The 12,236-nt window shown below is 49.8% G+C and overlaps 1 protein-coding gene across 2 annotated transcripts in view; it reads right to left on the bottom strand.

Moving 5' to 3' along the window:
* The window catches only part of LOC119959003 (ADP-ribose glycohydrolase MACROD1-like), an 811,859-nt gene that overhangs the window by 778,855 nt on the left and 20,768 nt on the right, over window positions 1–12,236 (bottom strand). For both annotated transcript variants that reach the window (XM_038787543.1, XM_038787544.1), the window contains exon 3: window positions 2,592–2,708. In XM_038787543.1, coding sequence (XP_038643471.1) covers window positions 2,592–2,708 — 117 coding nt within the window. The remainder of the gene's footprint in view (window positions 1–2,591; window positions 2,709–12,236) is intronic.

The following is a 12,236-nucleotide window of genomic DNA, read 5'->3' as shown; positions in this document are numbered from 1 at the left end:
CTGACCCTGCGGTCCACAGCCTCAGACAGTTACCTGGCTAGAGAGATTGCCCTGGTCCCCAATTTATAAGCACTTACATTTGTTTTTTATAAATTTAGAGTGCCCAATTTTTTTTTCCAGGCAGCATTCTTGTGAATGTGCATTATACACTCTATACTATCGTGACATCCTTCCCACAGGAAACATTGTCATCGAACAATGAAACACTGCATTATAGATGGTCCACCGCACAAAACTAAGGACACGGCACATTTGTTTTTTATAAATTTAGAGTGCCCAATTTTTTTTTCCAATTAAGGGGCAATTTCGCGTGGCCAATCCACCTAGCCGGCACATCTTTTGGGTTGTGGGGGTGAAACCCACGCAGACACGGGGGAGAATGTGCGAACTCCACACGGACAGTGTCCCAGAGCCGGGATCGAACCCGGGTCCTCAGCGCCGTAGTTCCAGTGCTAACCACTGCGCCAAGTGCAGCTTTCTTTTTTAATGATCTTTATTGTCACGAGTAGGCTTACGCGAACACCGCAATGAAGTTACTGTGAAAATCCCCTCGTCGCCACATTCCGGCGCCTGTTCGGGGACACGGAGGGAGAATTCAGAATGTCCGATTCGCCCAACAAGCACGTCTTTCGGGACTTGTGGGAGGAAACCGGAGCGCCCGGAGGAAACCCGCGCAGACACGGGGGAGAACGTGCAGACTCCGCACAGACAGTGACCCAAACCGGGAATCGAACCCGGGACCCTGGTGCTGTGAAGCAGCAGTGCTAACCACTACCGGCAAGTTAATTACAAATTGGAATGTGAAGAATGATTGGACTACGAGTCTTTACGGGTAAACAAGGGTACAAGCAGTGCGAGTGGAGTGAGGGATGTGATTACCTGTGATTGTCCCTCACTCCTGTCTGTAACTGTGGCTCTGCCTATCGCTGCTGTGTTAGTGAACCTGCCTCCACTTCACCTGATGGAGGAGCAGCGCTCCGAAAGCTAGTGATTCCAAATAAAGCAGTTGGGACGTTAACCTGGTGTTGTGGGACCTCTTACTGTGCCCACCCCAGTCCAGCGCCGGCATCTCCACATCATGGCTTGCACTTATAACCTTGTTAGCTGTGTCGTCCCACTCTAGACCTCAGTCGTGCGAAGCACTTCCATCCTGTCGATCGTTCTGGGTGAGTGTGCTGAACACTCAATTTGGCTCTGTTTCTTGTCTAAGCTCTGGAGTCGCCAGGTGTCGTTAAGACACCGCCACAAGTTTCAAGGTGAAGTTCAAAGCAATAAAACCGCACACCAATTAGTAAGTCCAAACAACTAGAGTTTATTATAATACAATTATAATAACTACCCATGCACACGCTAAAAGGATTAAACTTATTCCTACCGCTAAACAACTAATACTTATCTCGAAAGAACCGCTGAGTCAGGGAACAAGGCCTCTTGCTCTGCTCTGGTCTGCAGACTTCAGGTTGATATCAATTAAAAAGAGGGTCAGGAGTGCCTATCTCTGGTAGCGGTCGTTGGGAGGCACTTACTTGTTCGTGGCTGCTGTCCGAAGGCTGGATCAGGAGACAGGAGCCAGGAGACTGAACCATGTGTGGGACCTTTCTTTTATAGGTCCCAGGGGATCCGCGCCCCTTTGGGCAGACTCCTTTACCTGCTTGGAATCGATTGGGTCTCTTCCCAATCGATTATGTTTGAACCCCCCAATCATGGGGCAGTTCCTCGGTCGCTGGGGCGGTTCTTGGGACTTATTGTTTTGGGCTCCTCTGGCGCCGAAAGTCTGGCCTTCCATAGAATGTATCGATCTGTGTTTAACTTGCTTCTGTTGTACCTGGGGATCGCCCGGTATCGCCTCATTAGTATGTTAACTGGTTTCTTTTCACAGTGCTGTCTGGTTTCTGCAGCAGTCAAACCTGGTTTCTACAGCCGTCCCAATATACAATCGCTTTGCAAGGTGCTTGCTTTACAACATGTCCATTTTCCCTGCATTCCTTGCAATCTTCCATTTCGTGTTGGGCAGTGGCCACCCCAGGTGGCTACAAACCCGTTATCCCCATCCCTTTCACAAGTTGCAACGTTTCTATTAAGGTCACCCCATCATTTCAATTCTTCAAACCAAATCGGCCCCGATTTTTCATAATCTTTCTGTCTGTGTGTTGCTTCCTGCTGAACTAGGCAGCATTCTTGTGAATGTGCATTATACACTCTCGACATCCTTCCCACAGGAAACATTGTCATCGAACAATGAAACACTGCATTATAGATGGCCCTCCGCACAAAACTAAGGACACGGCACATACATCTGGCAAGAAACATAAGGGAGAGTAGGACTGAATTATCTTAATTTTGAGGTCCAGATTGGCAGCGACTAAGTGTCAAGTCTGGGATGAGAGCAAGGTTCCCAGCGCTTTCCCGAATGGGAAAGGGATTTTCCCTACCGGTGCCTTTAACCAGGTGGGTGCTTTAACAGGATCATGCATTGCACCATCGAGTGGATGAGCCAGGCTTGAATCCAGTCGATGGTGCAGTATTTATTTACCATTCTTGCCATTCTGCTCTTGTACACTTGCAGGCCACCTAGCTGCCAATGTACCAACCTGCGTTGACAACCGCGTCGACTTCCAGCTTGGTGATGTCGTCCTGCAAGAGCGAAAGCTTTTGATTCATAATGTCGTCCCTCGCGTAGTGCGATGACGGCTGCTTAAACCTTTCTCCTGCAAGGAGGAAATGCAGACCCATTGAGACAATGACAATGCAGGACCAGCGTCACAAGGCTACGTCAGAACTCTTTTTAGCTTAAATGCCGGACAGAGGTCCAAAAACGTCTCTACTTCCGACGGAAGCAAAAGAAATTTGGCATGGCTGCATCGACTCTCACAAATTTCTACAGCTGTGCCATAGAGAGCATCCTATCCGGCTGCATCTCAGCCTGGTATGGCAACTGCTCGGCCCAGGACCGCAAGAAACTGCAGAGTGTGGGGAACTCAGCCCAACACCACCCTCCCATTGATTCTGTCTATACCTCCCGCTGCCCCAGGAAGGCAGGCAGCATTATCAGAGACCCCTCCCACCCAGGCTTTGCCCTCTTCCAGACACTTCCATCAGGCAGAAGGTACAGAAGTCTGAAGATCCGTACATCCAGACATAGGAACAGCTTCTTCCCCACAGCTGCCAGACTCCTCAACGACTCCCCCTCGGACTGATCTGTTCCCTGTAAGAACACTATTCACGACGCCCTATGCTGCTCTTACTCATGTATTTTGCTTTGTTTGGCCCCTTGTTCCGCACTGTAACCAATCCCTGTTTGTCAATGTACCATTTGTCAATATTCTCTGTTGATTATTCTCTTTTGTCTACTATGTACGCACTGTGTACGTTCCCTCGGCCGCAGAAAAATACTTTTCACTGTACTTCGGTACATGTGACAATAAATCAAATCAATCAGTCAATCCGCGGGCCCCACTGTCATGTGAGAGTACCTTTAAGAAATGGGTGTTTGTAAATGGGTGTGTATATAAATATCTGTCGTGAGAGTACCTTTAAGAAATGGGTGTTTACTACTGCAGTGATGCCAGAGAGTGGATGGAGCTGGGCTGTCTGTCAGCTTTTTACTTTCATTTTAGGCTGTTTGCTGCAGGGTGTGTTTTCGTTTCATTTTCAGTGTTGGAGCTGAAGCCAGACAGAGCAGGTGTACTGTTGATCTCTCTGCCATGAAAAGACCATCTCTTGATCATTTGGTGAATTCAGAATTATAAATGTTCTCAGTAGTGAATATAAACCTGATGTGCTTCCGTTGAAAGGTGTTTCTTTTGTCTTCTGGATGTTGTTTGGGAAGTTATTAAGGATTACTTAGTGTTGTATTCTTTGGGGGTTGTATTTGAATCGATGGTTGCTAAGATGTTCACTGTATGTTTTAAAAAGGCTAACTTGAGTTCATAGAATAAACATTGTTTTGCTTTAAAAAATACTTTTCCATTTCTGCTGTACCACACCTGTAGAGTGGGCCGTGTGCTCCCCATACCACAATCTAGTAAAAGTTGTGGGTCAGGTGAACTCCATGATACACTTTGGGGTTCTCTAAACCCTGGCCCATAACGCCACTCTCTATCAGAACAATTTAATGGAAAATTAGCAACCTGAACCTTCCAATAACATTGCTACACCTGTCTGAAAATGGAATCGTCTTACGAGTAGAAAGGGAACTTTACTTTTGAACGTTGACTTCACGTACTCAGTGTGTCTCAAAGCAATTTGCTTAAAGTAAGCACCAACAGCGATGAAATAAATGGCCAGGCAATATGGAATCACGCTGTATCAGTCTTACAGGCGTACAACAGGCCAACGTGGCAGGTGTTGGTGCCTGTCCTCATTCCACATCAGAAGTGAGCCACCTCTTTATCTTTATTGATCTTTATTTATTAGTGTCACAAGTAGGCTGACATTAACACTGCAATGAAGTTACTGTGAAAATCCCCCGAGTCGCCACATTCCGGCGCCTGTTCAGGTCACAGAGAGAGAATTCAGAATGTCCGATTCACCCAACAAGCACGTCTTTCGGGACTTGTGGGAGGAAACCGGAGCACCCGGAGGAAACCCACGCAGACACTGGGAGAATGTGCAGACTCCGCACAGACAGTGACCCAAGCCTGGAATCGAACCCGGGACCCTGGCTCAAAAACACCTTCTTCCCCGCTGTTACCAGACTCCTAAACGACCCTCTCATGGACTGACCTCATTAACACTGCACCCAAGAGATCATGGAGAGCATTAGCTCCATGCAGACGGGGAAGGCGCCGGGACCGGACGGATTCCCGGCGGACTTCTACAAAAAATTCGCGACAGCGCTGGCCCCGCACCTGCGGGAGATGTTCACAGACTCGCTAGCTAGGGGCACACTGCCACCCACGTTAGCACAGGCCTCAATCTCGCTGATACCTAAGAAAGACAAAGACCCAACGGAATGTGGGTCATACAAACCCATATCTCTGCTGAACGCAGATGCCAAAATACTGGCCAAAATCCTAGCCAAAAGGCTAGAAGACTGTGTACCTGAGGTGGTCACAGAGGACCAGACGGGCTTCGTCAAAGGTAGACAGCTTACCGCGAACATCAGGCGCCTGCTGAACGTGATAATGACCCCCTCCGGGGAGAGAACACAAGAGGTGATCGTCTCCCTGGACGCAGAAAAGGCCTTCGACAGAGTCGAATAGAAATACCTCATAGAGGTACTGGAGAGGTTCGGGCTTGGAACAGGGTTCACCGCTTGGGTAAAGCTCCTATACAACGCTCCCATGGCGAGTGTACGGACCAACAATACCAACTCCCAATACTTCCAGCTGCACAGGGGCACCAGACAAGGATGCCCACTGTCCCCGCTGCTGTTCGCACTAGCAATCGAACCGCTAGCAATCGCGCTCAGGGCAGCAAAAAATTGGAGGGGGATCCGAAGGGGAGGTAGAGAGCACAGAGTCTCACTCTATGCGGATGATCTGCTCCTCTATATCTCGGACCCACAAAGCAGCATGGACGGAATCATAGCGCTCCTGAAAGAGTTTGGAGCCTTCTCGGGCTACAAACTCAACATGAGCAAAAGTGAGATCTTCCCAGTACACCCGCAAGGGGGGGGGGGGGGGGGGGGGGGGGCAGCACTAAAGGGGCTGCCGTTCAAACAAGCCCAAAATAAATTCCGCTACCTGGGGATCCAAATAGCCCATGACTAGAAAGGGATCCACAAATGGAACCTCACCAGCCTGACGGAGGAAGTTAAAAAGGACCTGCAAAGATGGAACACACTCCCGCTCTCCCTCGCGGGGAGAGTCCAGACGATCAAAATGAACGTACTGCCCAGGTTCCTCTTCCTGCTTAGATCCATTCCGATCTACATCCCCAAGGCCTTTTTCAAAGCGCTGGACAAACTTATCATGGCGTTCGTATGGGGGGGTAAAAATGCTAGGATCCCAAAGAAGGTCATACAAAAAACAAAATCCGGGGGGGGCTAGCCCTCCCGAATCTACAATTCTACCACTGGGCGGCAACAGCCGAGCGAGTAAGGGGATGGATCCAGGAGCCAGAAGCCGAGTGGGTGCGTGCGGAGGAGGCCTCCTGCATGGGAACCTCCCTCCGGGCCCTCGCCACGGCAGCACTCCCATCCCCACCCAAAAAACACTCCACCAGCCCAGTGGTGACGGCCACCCTCCAATCCTGGAACCAACTGCGGCAGCAATTTGGCCTGTACAAAATGTCGGACAAGGCTCCCATCTGCAACAACCATAGGTTCACACCAGCACTGACTGACGCCACCTTCAAAAGGTGGAGGCAGGACGGGGGGACACTGACAGTCAGGGACCTATACACGGACGACAGGATCGCAACACTGGACGAACTGACAGAGAGATTTCAGCTAGCTGGGGGGAACGAGCTACGGTACCTGCAGCTCAAAAACTTCCTACGAAAGGAGACAAGGACGTACCCACAACCGCCACGACAGACACTACTGGAAGACCTACTGGACGCAAGTATCCTAGAGAAAGGGAACTGTAGTGACATGTATGACCGACTGGTAGATAGGGACGACACCGTACTGGACGCAACAAGAAGGAAATGGGAGGACGACCTGGGGATGGAGATAGGGTGGGGACTCTGGAGCGAAGCACTGCATAGGGTCAACTCCACCTCCACGTGCGCAAGGCTCAGCCTGACGCAACTAAAAGTGGTACATAGAGCCCACTTAACGAGAAACCGTATGAGTAGGTTCTTCCCGGAGGTGGAGGACAAATGTGAGCGGTGCCAAAGAGGCCCGGCCAACCACGTCCACATGTTCTGGTCTTGCCCCAGACTTGTGGAGTACTGGACAGCCTTCTTCGAGGCTATGTCCAAAGTGGTGGGGGTGAGGGTGGAGCCATGCCCGATAGTGGCGGTCTTCGGGGTTTCAGACCAGCCAGATCTATTCCTGGGGAGGAGGGCGGACGCCCTTGCCTTTGCCTCCCTGATTGCCCGCCGTAGAATCCTGTTTGGCTGGCGGTCAGCAGCACCACCCAGAGCTGCAGACTGGCTGTCCGACCTCTCGGAATCTCTCCAAATGGAGAAAATCAAATTCGCCATCCGAGGGTCGGACGACGGCTTCCACAGAACGTGGGAGCCATTCATGCAACTGTTCCGGGACCTGTTTGTGGCCAACGTACATGAGGAAGAATAGTCGGGTGGCCAAGAATCAGGGGAAAATGGACGGGAATTGGGGGAAGGTAGCCGGGGCGAGGGGGGGTGGGGCTACGGGCTCGGTATGGGGGTTTGATGGCAAGCCAAGGCCCAAAACCAAACTATAAATAAATGCCTATAAACATGTGCCTCGGCCATATTGGGGAATGTAAAATATGTATGCTGGCTAAAGGGGGCGGCCACAATTATTGTTATGAAGATGCTTACCTGTAAATATTCATGTTAAATTTTTGTGTTTTCCTTTTTTTTTTCTCTCTCTCTAATAACTTGTAATTTGTCATATATAAAATATGAAAACTCAATAAAAAAAACATTTATAAAAAACACTGCACCCCTGTATGCTTCACCCGATGCTGGTGTCTATGTATTTACATTGTGTACGTTGTGTTGCCCTATTATGTATTTTCTTTTCTTTTCATGTACTAAATGACCTGTTTGAGCTGCTCGCTGAAGAATACTTTTCACTGTAGCTCGGTACACGTGACAATACACAAATCCAATCCAATCGATTGTTATGGAATTTACAGTGCTGAAGGAGGCCATTCGGCCCATCGAGACTGCACCAGCCCTTGGAAAGAGCACCCCACCCAAGCCCACACCCGTAACCCAGTAACCCCACCCAACCTTTTGTTTGAACACTAAGGGGCTATTTAGCATGATCAATCCGTCTAAGCTGCACATCTTTGGACTGTGGGAGGAAACCGGAGCACCCGGAGGAAACCCACGCAGACACGGGGAGGATGTGCAGACTCCGCACAGACAGTGACCCAAGCCGGGAATCGAACCTGAGACCCTGGAGCTGTGAAGCAACTGTGCTAACCACTGTGCTACCGCGCTGCCCACGAACAATACCAAACAGTACAAATTAGTCCGTTAAGTGGTAAAGACAGTTTGCATCCCATTAAGTGGTTTAATAAAATACCAAAAATCTCTTTGCAAGTATTTATGTGCAATCCTTTCTTTATTAGCGAGTGAAATTGGAGATGTTTCCGTGGTAACGCTGGCGCCTATCTGAGTTCAATCATGGGCAGTTTAAAAAATGATATAGTTTCCTCAATGTGCAATTCACTTAATTTCACTCTGATCCTTGTGAACCCGTGGCAGTAAGGAAGTGGAAGGTTTGAACCAGCGGAAATTAAAATCAATGTAAACAATAGACTGTCACATCGACAGCAGTCACTCTCGGCACATCTCTCTGCTCCTTGACATCACTGATGAGCGCACCGTCCGGCTGATCAGTATGAAGTGCTCAGATGATTTTTAACAGGCACTTCACACATCAATGATACTTGTACAGTTCAGCGTGGTTCAACGAAAGGCAATCGAATGAAACGTTCCATTCCCTCAGATGCGATCCCTCATTGCCTTGTTCCAGGCCGACGTGAAACATTACAGGTGCCACGTTCGTTTCTATTCTGTGTCTGAATGAATTGGGCCATCCAGCGAGGGAGGCAGCACCGGTTCTGGAGGTACCGCGTTGGTAAGACAGCGAGGAGTGAAAAGAAGGGAGTCCCTATTACGTACTGGATAAGTCCCTATTGGATAAGTGCGAGGTTATTCACTTTGGAAGCAAAAACAGGAAGGCAGATTACTACCTGAACGGTTGTAAATTGGGAGAGGGCGGGATGGCTCGGTGGCACAGTGGGTTAGCACTGCTGCCTCACGGCGCCGAGGTCCCGGGTTCGAATCCCGGCCCTGGGTCACTGTCCATGTGGAGTTTGCACATTCTCCCCGCGTCTGCGTGGGTCTCGCCCCCACAACCCGAAGATGTGCAGGGTAGGTGGATTGGCCACCCTTCATTGGAAAAAAATGAATTGGGTACTCTAAAAAAAATGTTTTAAGTAAATTGGGAGGGGGGACTGTGTGAGGGGGCCTGGGTGTCCTTGTGCACCATTCGCTGACGGTAAGCATGCAGGTGCAGCAGGCGGTAAAGAAGGCTAATGGTATGTTGGCCTTCATTGCGAGAGGTTTCGAGTATAGGAGCAGGGATGTGTTGCTGCAATTGTACAGGGCCTTGGTGAGGCCACACCTGGAGTATTGTGGGCAGCTTTGGTCTCCTTCTCTGAGGAAGGATGTTCTTGCTCTCGAGGAAGAGCAGAGAAGGGTTACCAGACTGATTCCAGGGATGGCGGGACTGTCATATGAGGAGAGATTGATGAGGTTGAGATTTTCCTCGCTGGAGTTCAGAAGAATGAGGGGGGTTCTCAGAGAGACTTATAAAATTCTAACGGGACTAGACAGGGTAGATGCAGGGAAGATGTTACCAATGATGGGTGTGTCCAGAACCAGGAGTCACAGCCTGAGGAGTCAGGGTAAACCATTTCGGACAGAGATAAGGAGACATTTCTTCACACCAAGAGTGGTGAGCCTGTGGAATTCATTACCACAGGAAGTAGTTGATGCTAAAACTTTGAATATATTCAAGAGGCGGCTGGATGTAGCACTTGGGGAGAATGGGATCAAAGGTTATGGGTGAAAGCAGGATTGGGCTATTGAGTTGGATGCTCAGCCATGATGGTGATGAATGGCGGAGCAGGCTCGAAGGGCCAAAAGGCCTCCTCCTGCTCCGATCGTCTATGTATCTATGTATGTATCTGTCAGCTTAGTGTCAACTAATGGGTTGTGATGTCGGATCCCACCCCAGCCTACTGTCAAAATGAATTTGGTGAAGCTAGAATGTGGAATTGCAGTTGGCGGAGAAGAGGGAGAACACAGGAACAGGAATAGACAATTCAGCCCCTCCATCCTGTCCCTCCATTCAGTGAGATTGTGGCTGATATGTGGCATAACTCCATCTAACAATAATAATCTTTATCAGTAGGCTTACATTAACACTGCAATGAAGTTACCGTGAAAAGCCCCTCGTCGCCACATTCCGGCGCCTGTTCGGGTACACGGAGGGAGAATTCAGAATGTCCAATTCACCCAACAAGCACGTCTTTCGGGACTTGCGGGAGGAAACCGGAGCACCCGGAGGAAACGCACGTAGACACGGGGGGGGGGGAGAAGGTGCAGACTCCGCGCAGACAGTGACCCGAGTCGGGAATCGAACCCGGGTCCCTGGCGCTGTGAAGCAACTGTGCTAACCACTGTGCTACTGTGCCGCCCATAATGACCCATCACGTAGGACCAGTCAAATTTGAAAGGATTAGAAGACGGTGCAAATGAGTAAAATATAGAGGAGAAAGTGCAAACGCTGCAAATAAGCAGTGGGTCAGTTGGCATCTGCGAAAACTAAAGGCAGTGCCTGATATTTTAGGCTCGATTGTAGTACGGAGACGAGGGGGATTTTCACAGTAACTTCATTGCGGTGTGTATGTAAGCCTACTCGTGACACTAATAAAGATTATTACTGGCACTTTGCTCAGTTGCTCAATGGCAGAACCGAGGTGGCAAAAGAACGAAACCTCTCCGTGCCACACCGCCAGTCTTCAGCTATTGAAGGGAGGGTGTGGGCAAGCTTGGCAGTGCTTGGGGTGAGCTGGCAAACGATACCTCTGCCTTTTTGCCAGAGGAGATTTTCTCCGACGTCACAAGAGCGGCGACGCATCAAAAGGGCGGGATGAGAAGCTAGTGGAGTGGTGCAGCGACAACAATCTATCCCTCAATGCCAGCAAAGCTAAAGAGCTGGTCATTGGTCAAGGGGCTGGTTTAGCTCACTGAGCTAAATCGCTGGCTTTTAAAGCAGACCAAGCAGGCCAGCAGCACGGTTCGATTCCCGTACCAGCCTCCCCGGACAGGTGCCGGAATGTGGCGACTAGGGGCTTTTCACAGTAACTTCATTGAAGCCTACTCGTGACAATAAGCGATTTTCATTTTTCATTGACTTCAAGAAGCAAAGTACTGTACACACCCCTGTCAGCATCAACGGGGCCCAGGTGGAGATGGTTAACAGCTTCAAATTCCTAGGGGTGCACGTCACCAAAAATCTGTCCTGGTCCACTCACGTCGACGCTACCACCAAGAAAGCACAACAGCGCCTATACTTCCTCAGGAAACTAAGGCAATTCGGCATGTCCACATTAACTCTCACCAACTTTTGCAGATGCACCATAGAAAGCATCCTATCGGGCTGCATCACAGCCTGGTATGGCAACTGCTCGGCCCAGGACCGCAAGAAACTTCAGAGAGTCGTGAACACAGCCCAGTCGATCAGACGAACCCGCCTCCCGTCCAGTGACTCCATCTACACCTCCCGCTGCCTGGGGAAAGCGGGCAGCATAATCAAAGACCCCTCCCATCCGCTTACTCACTCTTCCAACTTCTTCCATCGGGCAGGAGATACAGAAGTCTGAGAAGACGCACAGACAGACTCAAAAACAGCTTCTTCCCCACTGTTACCAGACTCCTAAACGACCCTCTTATGGACTGACCTGATTAACACTACACCCCTGTATGCTTCACCCGATGCCGGTGCTTATGTAGTTACATTGTGTACCTTGCGTTGCCCTATTATGTATTTTCCTTTATTCCCTTTTCTTCCCATGTACTAAATGATCTGTTGAGCTGCTTGCAGAAAAATACTTTTCACTGTACCTCGCTACACGTGACCATTAACAAAATCCAATTGGCTGTGAAGGGATATGGGAGCATCCTGAGGTTGCCCAATGTGCTACAGCAATGGAGTACCGGAGAAGTGGGAGTCGGAGTCCGTTCTCATTCAGTCTGCGGTTCAAGGCGACACAGGGTCACATTCCAGTTCACCCATGCACTGCGACCCCAACAGCCAAACTGGGGTCAGAGTTCGAGACGAGGCACAGTTGGGGCCTGATCTCGTTGGATCAATGGACGTGGGTGGCGGCCAGAGTCTAGAAACTTCCCAGCAGAGGTCAATGCTCAGCAACCATCCAGAAGATTGTTTCTACTTCACAGCATCACAGAATCATAGAATTGACAGTGCAGAAGGAGGCCATTCGGCCCATCGAGACTGCACCGGCCCTTGGAAAGAGCACCCTACCTGAGCTCACGCCTCCACCCTATCCCCGTAATCCCACCTAACCTTTTTTGGATAATAAGGGGCAATTTAG

The sequence above is a fragment of the Scyliorhinus canicula genome, chromosome 31 (genome assembly GCF_902713615.1).
Source record: "Scyliorhinus canicula chromosome 31, sScyCan1.1, whole genome shotgun sequence".
NCBI classification, from domain to species: domain Eukaryota; kingdom Metazoa; phylum Chordata; class Chondrichthyes; order Carcharhiniformes; family Scyliorhinidae; genus Scyliorhinus; species Scyliorhinus canicula.
This window is presented reverse-complemented; position numbering and strand designations above follow the sequence as displayed.